This window comes from Anthonomus grandis, chromosome 6 (genome assembly GCF_022605725.1).
Source record: "Anthonomus grandis grandis chromosome 6, icAntGran1.3, whole genome shotgun sequence".
In the NCBI taxonomy this organism is placed as follows: domain Eukaryota; kingdom Metazoa; phylum Arthropoda; class Insecta; order Coleoptera; family Curculionidae; genus Anthonomus; species Anthonomus grandis.
In genome coordinates this window covers 11,214,007-11,233,967 of record NC_065551.1, presented here as the reverse complement: position 1 = coordinate 11,233,967, position 19,961 = coordinate 11,214,007, and the positions used below count along the sequence as shown (strand labels likewise).

Sequence of the window (19,961 nt, the reverse complement as noted above, 5' to 3'; positions counted from 1 at the left end):
CTTTTCAAAAATATCGTATACTGATTGAAACTGTGCAATTATTTGAACAAACTGTGCAATAGATGTGTCAAGTAATGAGATTTGATCTTTGACAATGGTTTTAATTTTTTCTTAATTATTAAATAAGATTTTAATTGCATTATCTTATTTTTGAGCATCATCTTGGTCTAAATTTCCGGTTATTCCTTTTATTATAGAGCCAAAGGCATTTATGAGGCATCTTTTATTCCTACTTTTAAATAAGGAATTTAATTGACTTAATTGTACGATAATTCTGTTTTCTAATGAGAGTGCTAAATTATATGTATTTTGGAAACCTATTCTGTAAGTTACTAAGACATCTGTTTGATTTTCGAAAATATCTTTTATTCGGGCGTACTATTCTTGTAAGTAATGAAATTGTCTTGCTATGTTGGTTAAATCAAATATTTGGATAAAAGACCATGAGTTTACTTAACTGTAGGCTGTTCCTAATCTTAAGGGTAGTAATTCGGGGTTGTCAGTCATGTCATGGAATATGGGTTCTTTTAGTCTCCGAATGCGCAGGGGAGGTATCTGAAACAATCAAGACTTAGATTTCATTTAATTTTTTTCATAACTGCTGCAGCAACTATAAAGAAAAACATAAATTTTCTTCTTTAGAACTGTATTTATTCAATTCAAAATAATCATCCATTATTCTCAAAGAGACTTAAATATATGACCAAACGGGGAGAGAGAAAGTAAACTCAAAGTCAAAGTATCATAACTCAAGCGTCTATTAAAACTTACCACCCCGTTACCAGCACCATAACGAGGAAACGTAACCGGGTTAACGTTAAAAATAGCCTAATAAAATGATGTAAAATTTCCGAGACAGTCAGACTATCGACCATTAATATTCAAAAACATCGATGTTTTATTGTGATAGTGGATGTGGATGTTTACACCGATATTAAATATCGATGCTTTCTGTCCATGTCGCATCCCTAAAGTTAAATCCAGGGGTAGGGGTAATATAGAGTTGAAGGAAAATCAATAGGTGGGTAAAACAGCTGCAGCCTATTATGATTTTTCAAATGTTTTATTTATTCTTTAAATCTATTGTTTTTTGGTTTATTGTTATCAGACACATCTGCTTCCCTTATTTTGTATGTAAAAAGGTATTTAAATTTAGAAAGTTTATATCTTTACCTATAGAAACCCTTCAGTATCTATTTTTTTTTTAATTTTAGATGCAAACAAAATGAATACTTTATATATTAATATTTCAAAAGATCAATTACCCATTATTTATAGAAAAGAATATAATGTAAAATTTTGTGGATTGGAAAAATTGCATCCTTTTGATACTCGGAAGTGGGAAAATATTTTCAAGGTAAAAATAATTTCACTAGTGTATTGAGCAAATATTTAATTATTTATTACTGTGCTTTTCCCATACTCACAAACACAATATATATATTTTTTAGATTTTAAGTGATAGTGGAATGATATCTAAAAAGACTATAGTTGCACCAAAAGAAGCTGAGAAGAAACATCTTTTACTGGTTCATAAGAAGAAGTATCTTAAAAGTCTAAAGGTATTTTTTTAAATTTAACTAATTTAAGTATATATTTTAAAAACTAACCTATTTATCTTTTAATTTATCTTTTAGTGTAGCTTTAAAGTTGCAAAAATCACAGAGGTCGCAGCATTCGTTTTAGTACCAAATTGCCTAATTGAAAAAGCCTATTTGAGACCTATGAGGTAATTAACAATGTAGCAATAGGCATAAGTAGCTTGATAACAAAGTAGCCTAAGCTAACTTAATGAATATTAGTATCTAACTAACAGTTTTATTTACTACTTATGTTATTGATGTTGCCTTTTCTGTTAGTTCTTAAACTGTTTTTTTCCATCTTACCATCTTATTAAATTAGAGAAATTTCTTCAAATGAACTCCTAAATTGAGAAAAATTTAGAAAAAGAACATTCTCAGTCTTAATTCTTACTTGTAAGATCTGTCACTGGACATATTTCAGCAAGATTTCATTCATAGCATCATTTTATCTAAGAATCTACAGTTAATGAAATCGCAGCACGTAGGTACCTACCTTTTTTTGCGACACATTCATGATAATTCTAAAAATGTACATACGAATGATCATGAGAAAAGTGACAAAAAAATAGCTTTAAAAGGCGCAATTTTATTTAATTTTTTCATAAGTAATAGAGATGAAACAATAATTATGCTAGTTACATATTGATATATCTTAATTAATAAATTTAATATTATATTACATTTCTTAAGAAAACAATCCTTGCTTTGTGAATTTATTACAATAATTAAACATACAGTAGAATCTCGATAACGTGAACTAAATAGAGATGACTATGTTCATACTTTGGAGGAGTTCATAGTATAAACCATCATTTGATTTTTTTTGATCAGTTCTTGTGCCGGGGATGACTAGGAGCATTGTCCAATAGAAAAAGTGCTCTCTCTGGAAAACAGAAATTAATTTAAAATTTTAGTTTTTTTAAATTATAGGTGTGTATGATAATGAAGTTACCTCACAAATTAAAATTTCAATAAACCATTTTTTTTTTTAATTCCGGCTGTCATTCATGCAAATTGAGAATTTTTGTAGTGTTCTGGAACGTGAAACTTAAAACGTGGTTTTTTAGCTTTTTTTATTACTGAAGGAGTTAACTTAGTTTATGGCTGCTGAGGCAATTTTTTTCACGGGTTACGTATGTAACCGGTTTCATCAGCGTTATACACTTGGTTATAATATACAGGGTGTTTCAGAACTATGGGATTAAACTTTTAGGTATTATTCAGTGCAACAGTAGAAAACATTTGAGTATAGGGACCCACATCCAGAAAAGTGTCTCTATGGCCCTAGGACCTTGCCTCCTGTATATGATATCACCACAATAATTGTTTAAAATGGCTTTCTCCAATTTCGGCAGACTTGACTAAAAAAAGAAAGTGAAAAAAAAATAAATGAAAAAGCGTTATTTGTATTCGTATACTTAGGAATGTCACGTGTGATATTCGCCAGCAACTCGCTGAAGGACGTCTTTCTCAAATTCTACCGTTCTTAGGATTTGAGCAACAGTATCATGCATGATGGTTTTAAACATGCCTGTCTCGGAGAGCCGCCGATGAATAGCAATAAGTTTTTTGTATCCCAGATGCTGTCGTTCGCAATAACGTTCTTGATACAATAGCGCTGCTACTCGTGCATTGCAGCCTATTGCTCCGTATGCCAGATGCATATCCGCCAATTCTTGTTTGGTAAAGTTTTCCATTAGCAAAATTTAATTTTTGTTAAATTCTTGCAACTTTACAAATAAGTGCTATCTTATTTGTTGAGTAAGGCGATATAGAATTCAGCTACTAAATATAATCTTCATTATCGTCGTAGTGACACCTTTTCGAACATGGGTCCCGATACTCAAATGTTTTCTACTGTTGCACTAAATAACCTTTAGAAGTTTGATCCCATAGTGAAACACAGAGTGTTTTAAAAATTGTAAATTTTGTTAAAAAATATTGACTTTAGGTAATAATAAAAAATATGCTTTAGGTAATTTAAAACAACTTTTATTAGTGACATAGAGATGTGACTTTTTTTCAATAATAAACCTTCCAAATGCAAACGCGTTGCGGATGTCCGGAGGCCTCTTAATACGAGCTAATTAAAGCATGGGTATTTAAAGCTTCTATACAGAAAAAAAAATTAGTGTCCAAAAAAGTATTGTTTTATATACATTTTATTTATAATTATTTAATTAGGTATACCGAGGGTTCGTCGATTATACTTGACCCCAAAGACGTTATAATTCTTTTTAATAAAAAAAATATTTGCAACAATTAGTAAATAAATGAAATTTATCCATTTTTGATTACTTACAATCAAGAGCCAATACCCTTTGATATGTTCAATTGATATACAGTAGGTTTACTACAATATTTACATTATATTTTGATATATCAAACGACATTCTCAAATAATACTACCTTTAAAAAATGCCTGTTATGCGTTTTTAAATAATAATTTTTCTTTGTAATTTTTCAAGAAAGAGTTGATTTTCTTGGAAATTCTTGAAAGTTAATAAAAAAATAATAACAGTTAAAAAGATTTAAGTCTTGGTATTCTACCACGCCTCTAAAGTTAAACGAATTTTTGTTTATATTTGATATATTTCAAAATTGTATTAAAATTCATTTCGAACCATGTCGAAATTAGTTTAAAATTAATTTCGACCTCATAGTCTGATTTTCTATATTAATAGACTCAATTAATATGAAGGTATTGTTTAAAATTATTAAATGTTTAATCATTTAATTCGAACATATCACTTAATTCTAGGGAAATATAGTGAAATAGTTTTAATTCTTGGTTCTGACAGTTGAAAAATTATTTTTGAATACCCAATAAATCATATATTTTATAATAGTATTTAGTTAGCATTTGTAGAAAAATCAGAAATATTTGGTAAACCTATAGACTTAAAAAACACTAGAAAAAAGTTGCAATATCTCCCTTGAAGCGTTTTTTTCTTCCATATTTTCCCTGCAACAATTTAAATGTTTTTATTTACATTTTCGATTCCGATGTCAATATTTAGTTACTAACTTTAGTTTATAGTTTAAATCCTATTCTCGGAGCCTCTTTAAGAGAGTGTGTCTTTGGCAATAAAATAAAAAAAGATCCTAAAATTAACAAATTCAAAAGGAAAAATTATTATTTTTTTATAATCTATCTTAAAACTGGATAATGTGTGGGCACAAGATTTGATTATTGCCGGAATTAGCTATTAATTCAACAAGATTGGGGAAAGCCTGAGACATTTTGCGGTTTTATGTCTAGGTATGATGATCCCATTAAGTCGCAAATTAAGGGTATTAACATCTGTTCTGAATGTGAAAGAAATATTGATCACTTTATTATTTTATTAAACAAATACACATCTAAGAATGAAACGTCTCTGTTTCATATTATACGGACCTAGAGGCCTCCAGTTTATGACTTGCTAGTTGTCTATGGCGAAAGCCATGAATAAATCTTAAAAAATATTTTTCGTTCTATTTTCTTACTATGCTCTGCGATTAAAAAGCTCCATAAACAACATCACAATGATTAAAAACAGAGAGAACCATTAAATCGCATAAAACTTTTTAGTTTTTTTGATTAAGAAAATGTCTAGATTTAAATAAGGCCCGTAGATTCCCTATACATTTTTGAATGCACAGAGAAATGTGTTTTTCAAACCTTTATGCGTTATATAAAATTAGTCAGAAATTTTTGCATTCTGTTTTCAAAGGAAGAATCTAATCGCCAATCTTTAAAACAACTCTTTGAGTTAGATGTTTTACCTTAATCACACATCACAAAGGATTAACTTGGGTTGACGTGGAGAGCAAGGTCTTTAGAAACTTTGTATAGTATGTTTAAATCTTTAATTATATTCAATTACAGAGAGACAACTATTAGCCAGTGAGGAAAAAGAGTAATATATCTGAGTGATATGTGCATACTTATATTTTGCAGGGTTCTAAAAATTTTTCAAATTGTGAAGTATATAAAATAAAAAGAGTTGGTCCTAAAATTGACCTCTGAGGGACATCTGAATTAACGCCAAGATAATCTGATTTATTTCGATTCAAAACCATTGATTGAATAAATAAATTTAGAAAAACTAGTCAAAAAAATAAAATGCTACAATATATTGTTAAAATGCTGAGTATTACGAATTACAAAACCCAATACTTTATAACTACGGCTTACTATATCTGTAATATGTGGAACAAAAGATAGACTGGTATTGAATGTATTCTCCAAGATCTTAAAAACCACTGATCTAGGAATAGCAGTATTTTCTATTAAATAATTGTAAAGGGTAGGATTGTTCTTCAAACTATAAAACATCACTGTGCACTTGGCAATATCCAGTAGTAACGTCTTCCTCTGCTTCCTCAACACTAGAAAATGAACTATCGGAACTATGTGAGTCTAAATGTCACTGTCCAGATCACTCTTGTTGTTTTCATAACAAATGTTATTGTCTTTCTTGTGCACCCACGGTCTCAAAAAAATTAGACGAATACAGGACAAATTCTAAATTCTCCACTTTCATAAATGTGTAAAAAGCAAAACTGGCAAAACCCATCAAATAATAACCTCACATGACCCTCCTCCCAACTATTAAAGGTGATAGACCCATCCTTAAAGATCTCTTTAAAAACACGACGAAAGTAACACAAAAACAGCCAAAAAATTTATCTGGGTACGGCCCCGTAATCCTCAAAAATCAGTGGGATAGAGAGAGATACACAATCACTTGCACAGCCTAAAGTAGGAATCGCCAGAACACAGGTGTTTTATCTTTGTTTAATATACTGGCTAAAAAGAGGTGAGAACTTGAGAAGTCTGTGAGTGTTTAAAATGTTTTGTAAGATGCTTGGATTTTAGTCCGTGGTCAATTTTTTCTATATTATTTTCTTGTGATATTATTTTCTTTCTAAAAATTGACATTTTCGAGAGAAGAATAAAAAATAGTGTAAAACATGTGGTTTTACGTATATTTAAAATGATTTCATAGATAAACTATACAAAATTTTGCCATTTAAACATGTATATCATGCGACAATAAATACGACACAGGCGCAAGGACTATTTAGTGCGGCATATGCAACACATCAAAGATTCTAATAGATCTCTGAACTGGACTGTAGGTTATTATTTTTGTACGAGGTGTTTAATAAGCTAAGATCATTAAAAAGTAACATACAATCAGATATATTGTTTATTTTAAAATATATTTTGTTATCATCAGCAAATAACAAACTATTTACTTTAAGGTGTTTAGAGATATTGTTTATAAATGAATTAAAGAATTGCGGTCCCAAAATTGAGCCCTGGGGCACACCAGATCTGGGAATTATTTTGACCGAGCTATGACCACAGCACGCAACATGCTGTATGCGTTCAGTTAAATATGAAGTAAAAAAAAACTGATTAACCTTGGGGAAAAGCCATTATATTGATCAAAGTTATTTATGAGAATGCTATGGTCAAGTTTGTCAAAAGCCTTAGAAAAATAGGTGTAAATGACGTCTACCTGCGAACTTAAAATTAGATGCGTCGGAAATGAATTTGATAGTAACTAAATTCCTAGTAGTTGACTTGCCCTTCATGAATCCATGTTGGCGAAAATTGAAAGCGGCAATTATATTTTTCATGCGGGGATAAAGGGTAGAATGAAGAACTCTTCCAAAACATTTAGAAAAACTATTGAGATGATTTGTTTTTAGAGCAGGCAACATCTCCTCCTTCCTAAACATTGCTATGTTGATTGTGTTAGTGTAACTGTTGCTGTTATTTTTTGTATTGAGTGTATGTCTAGGTATTGTATATGAGCTTTCAACAAATTTTGAAAATGAATTAGCAATAACTCAAGGTTTAGATAAAAGATTTCCTTTACTATCAGTCATATTTTGTAGTAGCATGTTATTGTGTTGTGAACTTTTAATTAAACTCCAAAAAATATTAGGGTTAGTGATTAAATTATTTTCTAATTGAATACAATATACAATAATTTGTGTATGAAATTGTAATGTTATTTTACTTGGGTACGCAATTCTTTAAAGCTGTTTAGAGCTCAATACAATATCGCTTATAGCGCTTTCAGTGAATATACTTAAGCTTAAATCTGCGATAATTTTCGGCGTAAACCAAGCGGAATAGGTGCGTTTTCTTCGAGTAATTTTGGAAACATAAATTATAAAAAACATTGTCAATCTTAAAATTGTTATGATTCTTAGCAGCAATATTTTTAATTTTTATTAGTAAAGAGGCATGAAATGGGTCTCCTTCAATTAAAAAGTCATAACATCTTTCAACTGTACAATTTTCAGGTGCAGATGATATAACTAAATCTAGCAGCCGCCCCTGGAAGTTCTGCACCAAGTTTAGTTGGGTCCAATACAAAAAATCAAATAAATTTATTATTTGTCTTAATTTAGTACTTGGAAGTGCATTTAGTTTAATTCTCTCCTTTTATTATAACCAATTTAATTAATATTTTCTAAGTCTTAACAACAACAAATCTGCGCGTGTACGATAGCCTTTAAATTTCCAAATTTCTTTGGTTTGTGCTGAACGGAGGCCAGAGAGAAGACAACTTCCTTGTTATCACTTTATCATCGCGCATCATTGATTCCAGTGTCGTGATCTATAAACAACTGCAACTGTTGTCTTAATCTTACCGCATCACAGATCGTAATTTACTTATCAAACCCGCAACCACTCTTAGTGATTAATTAGAAGACCCAACAAGTCCAGAGCAGGCCTGCTGAAGCCGGATACAGACACCTTAAGGTAAGGATCTTTAAAAGCTGGTTTTTCGACCTTTCCACATTTAGTTTTAATCACACAAATACAGTCCACTTTAAATCTCTCACTGAATTGTCTAAATCCACCTTGTGCTTAACTAAAAATATAAGTAATAATTTAAAAAAAAAGAGAAACAAAAGAAAAAGTTTGTTTTTCTTACCAGAACAACCAATATAGGTAGACCAAAGAAAAAAAAATCAAATATTGATTGGTACATATTAGCGCTAAGCCCCGGCGGTATAATAGAGTAAAATTTTAAGAACGGTAAAACTCTTTATCAATATTTTTACACAAATAATTTCCAATTTATTCTTAAGATGTCAGGAATGTTCAACCTAATTGTTGCACATTCTTGCCAGCAGAACTCCACCGCCTCGAGTCACATTTCTTTAATCATAGCTCTTATCACACCGGTAAACAATATTTATCTGAAAAGAATTCTGAGTTCAAAATACTATCATTCAACCAAGTCTACCTAATTGCGAAAAGATCAAAGTCGCAGGCAAGAATGGCATTAAAGAATTTTTTAGTCTTCGAGCGAAGACCCTTTGTATTTCGGTAGTATACCGATACCTTATGGTAAGGAAGTTAGCATTAGACTTATCTAAATCAGTACGGCTTAATTCGTGTGGTTCCCGCTAAATTTACAAGGCGCCAAAATAAGTAGACTTTAGCTGGTGGGATTTATTTATATTCGATGATGATAATATATTCGCTTTGTATTTCTTATTACCCTCCAAGGAGTGGCAGACAGAATTAATTCCAGACAGCATGATTTATGTTTATGTCCACCTTGTGTTTATTTTTCAAAAAATAACAATTACTGCATTTCTGCAGAGAGGACAAATTACTTCATAATTTTTGAAAACTTTTAGTGAGTGGTCGAAATTATTACACTTAAAACACCGTGTGATGCGAATCATAAGTTACAATTATTCAAGCCAAAAATTCACTGGCATAATTTAGAAATTCATCGAAACCGGTTTTTATGGAGCGAAGATTTAAATGAGCAAACACTGAAATTGGCCTCAGATTGCCAATCCTGCAGGATTTCAAAACTATCCCCCATTGCATACGTCAACCCTTCGCCATCCCAACCCGTGCCAAACCGCCCCATCCCTCCAAATTCCATGTCATTCCACAAAAAAATTCACAAAAAAAACAGTAGACTATATGGTAATATGCAAACATATAATAAAAAAAAAATGTGGCCTGATGGTCTCTAAGCTTTATCCAGTTCCTACCGCGCAAAAAACCAGATGTAAACAAAATAATAATATTCCAAAAGTATTCCATATTATATTATATGCCCCCAAAAGATATTATTTATTTTTTTAATTTATTATAAACATATTGCTCAAGAACTTTCGTTGTTAAACTTGTTAAAATTTAATCTTATCCTAATTACTATAATTAAACCCTCTCAATTTAATAATAATAATAACAATAATAATAATACTTGACTTAAAATTGAAATCGCTACTAATAAACAATCAATTTTTCTTTTAAATTTATCATGAAGTATTGAAATAAACCTGACATATACAAGAACAGGATAATTTATAATGCAAATTAAAATTATATTAACATATAATATATAATTGTCATACAATGAAGAACCCCTAACAGCATAATTAGACCCGTGACCTGCATAAAGCATCTAATTATAATTTTATAATGAAAGATCGGAATGGGCGGGGTGGCGGGGTTGGTATTTATGTAAAGAAAGTCATTAAGTTCTCTTTAGTAACATTTCCCCATATAACTGATGAGTTTAAGTATTTAAGTATAAGGTTTATTGCAAATAAAAGAAATATTTTATTAGTAAATATGTATAGACCACCCTCTTCTAGCATGCCTACATTTCTTGAACTTGTTGAAGAAATTTTTACTATATCTGTTCCATGCTATGATAGTATAATTTTTATGGGGGACTTAAATATAGATTTACTGAGACCAACTGCAGCAACTCAAAACTTTAAGTATCTTTTGGAAGTATTCGATCTTCGGCAACTGATTAATAACCCTACTAGAATCAACAATCAGTCTAATACCCTTATTGACGTCATTGTAGCTAGCAGTAACATCGAGTGTATTAGCTTTCAATCTACCTGTATATCGGAGTCCATATCTGATCATAACATTTCCTATTTATCAATACCTTACCAATAATATTTCCTATTTAATAAATAAATACGCTCCGTTTAAAACAAGACTATATAAGGATAGACCATTTACGCCGTGGATAACGAGTAATATTAAATATCTAATTAAATTAAGAGACAAAGCTCGCAAAAAATATACTCGACAAAAAACTCTCGTGAATTTGACATATTACAGGCAATTAAAGAATTATACTAAACACGCAATTAATCGCGAAAAAGCTACTTTTTTCAAGCAAATGTCTATAGAAAAGGGTAAAGAATCCAAAATTCACATTCACAAAGCAAAAAAACTTAATTTTACTAAAAAAAAGATTGACCCTATTCCGGAAAATCTCAATTTACCCGAGGACTTAAATAATTTTTTTTCGAACACCGTGGGCCCTACTAATTCAACATCATTAGAAAAACTTAACTTTTATAATTCAAATACATTTAGTCACTTTGAGACGGAATTTAATATAAGTCTTACAACTAATAAAACTGTCGATATTATAAATAAAATAGGGTCAAATGCAATAGATGGTGATGGAATTTCCATTAGAGATCTTAAACTATGTCTTCCTTTTTGTCTTAAGCCATTAGTCAATATTTTAAATTCCTGCATCTTAGAGAACCAATTCCCCGATGATTGGAAAAAAGCGATACTCATTCCCTTAACAAAAATACCTTGTCCAACAGATTATAAAGACATTAGACCAATAAGTATTCTGCCTGTCATTTCAAAAATCTTAGAACGTCACGTATATAACAAAATAGTATGACTATGTTTATAATTTAAAAATTATTCCTGATTGCCAGTCAGGATTTCGTAAATCTTTTAGTACTATAACAAGTCTTATCAGTATTGTTAATGATATCAGATTTAAAGAGGATTCAAAGGAAATAACTTATTTCCAAAATGTTTTTGCCAAAATTATCATGCTTTTGGCAAAACTGCACTATTATGGTTTTTCGGCAAATGCCATACATTTTTTTAGCTCTTATCTTAAACATCGATTACATTGTGTCCGAACGGTGAATGATGGTGAATTTAAATTTTCAAGGTTTTTATCATTTAAAAAAGGGGTGCCTCAGGGTTCCATATTAGGCCCCTTACTTTTTCCTTTATATGTTGCAGAATCAGTGCATCGAAAATTCTAAGCTGCACCAATTTCCTGACGACTCCCAAATTTATAATTCTTTTAAAATATCAGACGTTCAGGTGGCACAGAATAAAATTAACGCCGACTTCAGACTCAATCAGATTGCTTTGTTTCCTGAAAACCATAAGCTCAAATTAAATGCTTCAAAGTCATGTGCAATGTTTTTTTCACAAAATAAAAGTCAAACAATCATCAATCTTCAATGAAACAATCTTCTAGATTGCATGGAAAATTTTAAAATTAATATTAATGGAACAGTTATACCAACCGTTGCGGAAAAACGTAATCTAGGGGTTATATTCGATTCAAATCTCAGCTTTGCCTCCCACATTAAGAACAAAATTAAAATTGCTTACGGTCGTTTAAAAAACTTATATCAATACAAAAATTAGTTACCATCAAACACCAAATATTTGCTTTGCAATTCGCTTGTACTGTCTTTGGTGGATTATGCAGACATTGTGTATGGGGCGACTCACTAACCGTATCTCTGTCAAGGACGGTGCAAAAACTGCAAAATAGTTGTATGCGTTTTTCCTTTAATATATCGTATAGGGACCACATTACTCCTTATCTAAATTCACATTTTATATTAAATATGAGAAATAGAAGGAAGTGTCATATGATATTATGTGTCATAGTATAATTTAATTTTCCAAATAATTAAATCAGGTCAGCCGCCATATTTAAGAGACGTAGTATTTTTTCACCATGATTATATACACAATGTAACAAATCCAAACTTGATTAGAATTCCATTTCATCGAACATCAGGTTTTAAAAAATCATTCCAGTATGTAGGCATTCATATGTGGAACATGTTACCGGATTACATTAAAAATAGTTCACCAAAGAAATTTATTGCATATGTAGTATATATTGCATATATAGTAGAAATTCTCAACTAACATAGGCATTTTAACAAATGCACACCACCAAATTTTTATTAAAAATATAATTTAATTATTTTTATTTAATTGCAACCATATTATTTTTGAGTTCTTACTTTTTAAATCAACACTGGTCTTGTTGATCTTGCAGGCATAAAAATAAAATTTTAAATGGTTCATTTTGGTATATCTATTCATTTTTGCGTCGTATTGCCCTGGTTTTCCAGCCTCGGCTCGTGTTTTTTGCCGCCCTTCCTCCTCTCTGTCTATTGCACAAATGGTACCTATATTAATGTAATGATATAGTAAATTATTACACTATATTTTTTTTGTTTTTAGCTTTTATATGTTTTTAGGGTTTAATGACTTATTTTCTAAATAATTATAATTAGGAAAGTCTTTATTCTTCTTTTAGTTGTAATTAGGTTAGTATGTTTTAACGGTCTGAGCAGCATATGCGCCCTAGCTTGTGTATGTGTTATCGGTTGTTTTTATAATCGCAGTTCAGTCCGCATTACTCTTAGCATTGTGTAAATTCTTGTAATAAAAAAATGTAATTTTCTATGTACAATGTTTAAGTGGTAATAAAAGTCTTTTGAATTTGAATTTATGATTCTATGTGGGTTGTATACTGATATTGTAATGCCTGATCTTTCGCGTAATGTTTTTAACCAATGTCAGACGCTTACAAACGAGTAGCGGAGCCCAAAATGGGCGCGTATTGCCATATTTCGCCTTTAAACATTTCTCTATGCATAATGATTGATCCTCCAACTTGTATATGTATAAATAGTTAAAAAGAAAGCTATTTTATATTTGTAGGGATGCAGTTGAAAGAAAGGCCTACGAAACCAAATACATTTTTTCAGTTTAGTATGGCACTACTTTTTTACTTTTTTTTATACCTTAGTTGATATTATCAATAAAAAATAATTAATAAAATGCTTAAAGTTATTAGTCTAAAAAACAAATTTGACAACAATCGACCATTAATAACTTCCTTAAAAAAAAAAAAAAAAAAAAAAAAAAAAAAAAAAAAAACACGTTAAATTAGATATACAGGGGGACGTTTAATTATGCAATTATGCATTTACTGAAGTTCTGTCAATCACCTCCTCACCTCCAGCTAACCTCACTTTAATATGTCAAGTGGGAACCCCCATCGTGTGATACATCATAGTAAGCAGCGTAAAATTCTCTATTTAACGGTACAAAAAATTAAATCGGTAAATGTGTAAGCAAATAGTTAGCGAAAATGTCTAGAAATAATGAATATTTTATTTACGCCAAATTTTGGTATTTTAAATGAATACTTTTAGTGTGGTACCTAGGTACATCATTTTAAAATTCTTACATTTTTTATAATAGATCATAAAAAAAAATTACAAGCAATTTAGAAGTTAAAATGTGTGGTAACAAACAGTACATTTAGTTCAAGCAAATTATAAATAAGTTCTTTGCTTATAAAATTCATATTCTTCATGCACTCGGAGATGATTTTGATAGGAGAATTCAATTTTGTGAAGTGATGTGCCAGCGAATTGACGACGATCCCCATTTATTGAAGAACATTTGCTTCAGTGACGAATCGACCTTTTTTTTAAATGGCCTGGTGAACAGACATAACTGTAGATACTGGGATAATGAAAATCCGCATGTTTTTCGGGAAGGCCATACCCAATATCCCCAAAAAATTAATGTTTCGGCAGGAATTTATGAGAATGAAATAATCGGGCCATTTTTTTTTGGAAGAAAATTTGACTGGCGAAATTTATTTAAAACTTTTAGAAAATGCAATATACTCTTCCATCATCCAATCTATGGAAAATCAAGTAGATCAACATGGTTCTATATTATTGAATGAAAATAATATACATTTTCAGCAGGATGGAGCTCCCGCGCACTACACTTGGTAGTTCGAGAGTGGCTTGATGAAAATTTTCGAGAAAAGTGGAGAAGGCTATTCACGGCCTTTATTAATGGCCTGCGCGGTCTCCGGACCTAACCCCACTAGACTTTTTTCTTTGGGGCTACTTAAAAAGCAAAGTTTATAAAACCCCACCTGAGAGTAATGAGAATTTAAAAAATAAAATATTTCAAGAATGCAGAGAAATTAACGGGCAGACCCTTGTTCGTAAGGAGTTTGAAAATAGGCTTTAATTAATTTTGTTTTTCTACCCTACCGATTTACACTTTAATAGCTTCTTGGTCAATCAATTTTATTTTTTTTACAACCATTGATAGCATAATGAATGCCCTTTAAAATAATGTATCACACCATGGGGTAGCCATTTGACATACCAAAGTTTGGCGTAAATAAAATATTCATTATTTCTAGACATTTTCGCTAACTATTTGCTTACACATTTATCGATTTCATTTTTTTTGGTACCGTTGAATAGAGAATTTTACGCTCCTTACTATGATGTATCACACGATGGGGGTTCCCATTTGACATATTAAAGTGAGGTTAGCTGGAGGTGAGGAGGTGATTGACAGAACTTCAGTAAATGCATAATTAAACGATTTAATATCTAATTTGACGTGTTTTTTTTTTTTTTTTTTTTTTTTTTTTTTTTTAAGAAAGTTATTAAGGGTGGATCGTTTTGAAATGAAAGCACTGTAAATTCATAGTATACACTCATTTGTAAAAACAAATCCTAAATATGAAATGCAAATATTGAAACTAAATCATTATATGCATAAAATAAATCGACATCAAAGATTTGATCTCCGCACCCGCACTATTGAACGCTGAAAAAACTTTATTTATTCAAAATTGGTTTTAGAGATACTTTGAATTGTGTTCCATAAAAAATATTGGTATTTGTAAATATTGGTCCAATTTAAATAGGTCCCGTTGTAATTTTTAAGCAGCGCATGAAAATTCTGATCCTACTGAACTATTCCGTCTAGGTCATAAAAAAACATTGTCGTTGATGATTTTTTATTTATTTTTTATTATATATTTATTATTTTAAAACTATATTAATTTATTTGAACTATATTGTTTTATTTAAAAAATGACTGATATTTTTATCATTATTTGTAGATTTCAGACTGGAGGCTCAGTTCTTGCCGGGAAACTCGCTCTGGATAGAGGTTGGGCTATAAACATAGGAGGCGGATTTCATCACTCCTCATCATCAAAAGGTGGTGGATTTTGTGTATATGCCGACATTACGTTGCTCATTAATTTCTTATTTTATTATTTTCCTAAACAGGTTAATTTTTCCGATAGGATAATACTAGGATAGCATAAAACAAAATAAAATTTCATATTTAGGTTCAAAAGGTTATGATCTTAGACTTGGATGCGCATCAAGGCAATGGATATGAAAATGATTTTAAGGACAACGAGAGTGTTTATATTATGGATGTATATAATGAATGGATATACCCAAAAGATGCCAGAGCTAAGCAAGCGATTAAAAAAAATGTTCCTATTGATTATTTTATGGATGATGAGAATTATTTACGTACCATAAAAAAGTAAATTATTTATAAGAATAACTTTATATAATTTAAATATTGCGAACGTGTTTTTTATTTTATTTTTAATTTTTAGACATTTTACCGAAGCTCTAGATGAATTTCATCCAGATTTACTGGTTTATAATGCTGGTACTGACATACTTATTGGTGATAGACTAGGAGGATTATCAGTGTCTGAACAGGTAACCATTTCTCTATAAAAGTATTTTATTTTCTCAAAACTTAGAACAATTTTTTTCATATTATGGTAGTGCGCGGAATTTCAGCTATTAAATTTATACAGAATACAAAATAGTAGGAATGAGTTGGAATCTAAGCTTAAACATATATTGCGGCTCTTAATTATCCCCCCTCCCTTTTATCTTTTGAATGTGTTTATATAAAAATTTAAAATTTGGCAACCTACATCATTAGCAACCTGCATGCTACTTTGTGGTCGCTAGCTTATTTTGCAAAACTTCAAAATGGCGACAGGACGTCAATTTTAAAAATGAAATTAAATAGACAGGGGGATCATGTCTTACATCGTTTGAAAGCTTCCATTAAATGATTTAAAGTCCTAGAATATTAAGTCATTACTTCTACCCATAGCTAAATGGCAGCCGCCCAAAACCTTATTTTTCGCATTAGATAATAGTCGATAAGATAATAGGCTGGTAGCAAAGGACATGGATATTGAATAAACAAATGTTCTGAAAATACAACATACGAGTACGAATAAATACCACCCTTATAAGATGCAAGTTCATCAAGAACACTTGGAAGGAGACTTTGCGAGGCGTCTTGAATTTTGTGAGCTTTTGCAAAATATGTGTTTGGAGAATCGATATTTGGTGAAAAATATCCTTTTTCCAATGAAGCCACATTCTGCTTGAATGGTGGCGTAAATACTCAGAACTAACGGGACTGGTCCGACATAAATTCATACGGGATGAGGGAAGGATATACACAATTTCAATCAATAGTTCACCAAATAAAACAAAAATTACCCGTTATTGGGAATAAAAACAACAATGAATAAAAGAATTAAAATTAAAAACATAGTACAATAAGGACATCTACGATTCAAAATATAAAATTTATACTTGGGACTATACAGATTTCTACATATTAAAAGAAGGTACTATAAGGAACTATTGTATATTAGCGTTGCGTTAAAGAAAAGATTTTAAATTTTGATTAATACAAATGTTATGAGTTAAAAACAATAAAGGTAAAACTTATTTTCTAGGGCTTATTGAATCAAAGAAGCGTAAACTGTCAAACTTAGTTTGCTCATTAATGCACGTGCAGTCTGGGGAGTTCATGGCCCTATTTATTTCAAATGCTTCCAACAAGTCCAATTGTAACCCTTTCTCACAAACATGCAGAACCATGTTACACAGCCGAAATGCATAATACATTTACCTAAGTGACCTACATGTATTTTTCTTGGAGATAAAGACTTCCCCTATTTGTAACCTTTAATTTTATTACATTATTATTATACTTTTATTATATTTTTATTTTATGTTTGGAATGTTAATTACATATTTTTATTTATAAGATTTTTACATTGCTTTTACGTTCTGCCTTTGATATTGCTTTTTATCGCATATTTTTCTTGTCTAATTATGCTAAAATTAGCAATTTGATCAATTTGAACAACTTTCAATTTTCAATATTGAACGTAGTTTGAATATACAGTTAAGTTTACAGTCGTATCATTATGCTTATTCAAGTGATTTTTAAATGATTAATTTAAGTCAAGGGCATAGGATACTGCCCACTAAATTTTAATGGACATTTCCAACGCATGAACTGAGACTACTGATCTGATTCAACAGTATTGAAAATGTTGTTTCATGTTTACTGAAATTTCATGTTTACTGAAACACCAAAAATCGTAAAGTTGATTTTTTGTCGATCTATTTTAAAATGCATAGACTCTAAATTAAGTCTTTACAATTGAGATTCTGCTTTCAACTGGAAGAACCTACATGGAAATCTATCCTGCAAACGACTATCATTATCGCAGTGAAGTCTTCGAGAAAAAGCACCAACGATAAATAAAAGAAACTCTTTTGAATGTAAATGTATTTTAAAATTACCTAATTGCTAATATTTACATTATTATATATTATATTCGATTCACAAAGACACTGGTCAACCCTGCATTCAGTGATATATAGTTGAGATGATTTTATTATTTCTGTATAAAATAATCTGTTTCTATTTAATACTATAGAAACAGATTATTTTATGTTGCCCTTTTTTATAGGATTACGTTTGAGTGTACACAAAGAAATTATTTAAGAAAATGAAAAAGATTTAATAGAGATTTTAGAGATTTGGTGAAAACCCACGCCATTTGGCATTTGCATAAATATATAAACATATTGTGTGTTTGATACATGTACACATAATCTTGATTGAATAAAATACGACTTTAATATATTTTGAGTGTAAAATAAATTCGCCGATTCTAATCGATTAAAAATGAATTTTTGCTTACTCCCTTGATTTAAGTTCTGGTTTATTAAACACTATTTTTGATATTTTCTATTGTGATTACTTTTTAGTCGAATAGCATAAATGTATTTCCAAAATAAAATTCGCATTTGTTTTTTTTTTACCAAAATTTGTTAAGTTTTTTAGATACGTTTTGGTGAATAAATAGGCGATGTTTCACCTTAGTTTGGTACCAGCAGATAATATACTCCTTAGAATGAACAAGAAAATGGCGTAAAAACAATAAAAAGTTTTGTAAGTTTTATAATCTCCCCTAATAATCGTCAAATTAGTGAAACTCTCAATACTCCCAAAAAGAATATGGCTGTTGAAAATCTAGAAGATAATCTTTTACCACCATTACCAAGGAAGAAGAGATGAGAAGGATCCTTTCTCACAATAATTTAAAGATAACAGAAACTATATTAACACCTGGTACAAACTTGCCTGCTATGCAACTCTTAAAATATTATTCTCACTTTTGACATAAATACAAAATTATTACAAAGATGTATTACTTTTGAAAATTCCGTCAAAAACGTTTAAAATGTTCTAAATGTAAGGGTTCGTCGTATCACTTAGACGTAAAAAAAATTATAATCAATCATGAAGAATCTCTGGAAAATATTCTCAAGTTCTAAAAATGATCATCAGAGGGTGTAACTGCCACCTTATATCTTAAATTTCATTTTTTTTTTAAATTTCGCATAGTTAATTAAATTTTCTCTTCACATTTTAAAAAAACTTTTTTTCCTAAACAAAATTCCTTGAGAAATAAGGATCAACCATAATTAGTTAATTTAGTTGAATCCTCTTCCGGTCGTTCCTAACCTCAAATATTGGGAAAATGAGGTTAATGGATCTTTGGAGGCCAAGGCCCAGGTCAATTTCTTAAAACTATTAAAAATTTAGCTACGAAATGAATAAGATATTAAAGAGGCAATGGTGAGTCTAAAAAAATTAGAAATCATTAAAAAATATGTGGCGCTAAGAAGAACCGTTTTTTACAAAAGGCGATCCAAATGTTCAAAATGGCATCCGTTATTTTGGATGCCCATCTGAAAACGCTAATGAGTTAAAAGAAGAGCAGTCTCAATTTCAGCTCTTTATTTATTAATTCATTAATTCTTGAAATCATATCCTCGTAGAAAGTTAGTCTTCTTGTAAAGACTTCCTTAATCCCTCCCCAGAGATACAAATAAAAGCACTTTAAATCTAGGAATATTTGCCAATACTATATTATACGGATGCAAAATTAATATTCTGCACTAGACGTGACAACGTCGCTGTTATGTATCCGAAACGATAGCGGAGACCGACATCAGTGCTGATCTGAAGGCCGTGATGTTCGGCTTTGAGCGTTGTGTTCGCTCCGTAGTTTTAACAATAAAGTCGGTGTTCAAACTAAT

General features: G+C 30.4%; 1 protein-coding gene across 3 annotated transcripts in view; it reads left to right on the top strand.

Annotated features, from left to right (window-relative positions):
- Positions 1–453: 453 nt before the first annotated feature.
- The window catches only part of LOC126737864 (histone deacetylase 11), a 30,350-nt gene continuing 10,842 nt past the window's right edge, over positions 454–19,961 (top strand). The window contains exons 1-8 of one of the 3 annotated variants that reach the window (XM_050442938.1): positions 454–1,021; positions 1,215–1,357; positions 1,452–1,562; positions 1,638–1,729; positions 15,620–15,791; positions 15,854–16,059; positions 16,136–16,244; positions 16,314–17,011. In XM_050442938.1, coding sequence (XP_050298895.1) covers positions 1,226–1,357; positions 1,452–1,562; positions 1,638–1,729; positions 15,620–15,791; positions 15,854–16,059; positions 16,136–16,244; positions 16,314–16,445 — 954 coding nt within the window. In that variant the 5' untranslated portion in view covers positions 454–1,021; positions 1,215–1,225 and the 3' untranslated portion in view covers positions 16,446–17,011. Of the gene's footprint in view, positions 1,143–1,214; positions 1,358–1,451; positions 1,563–1,637; positions 1,730–15,619; positions 15,792–15,853; positions 16,060–16,135; positions 16,245–16,313; positions 17,012–19,961 lie in introns of those variants that run through there. The other 2 variants (XM_050442936.1, XM_050442937.1) reach the window with 2 other exon arrangements.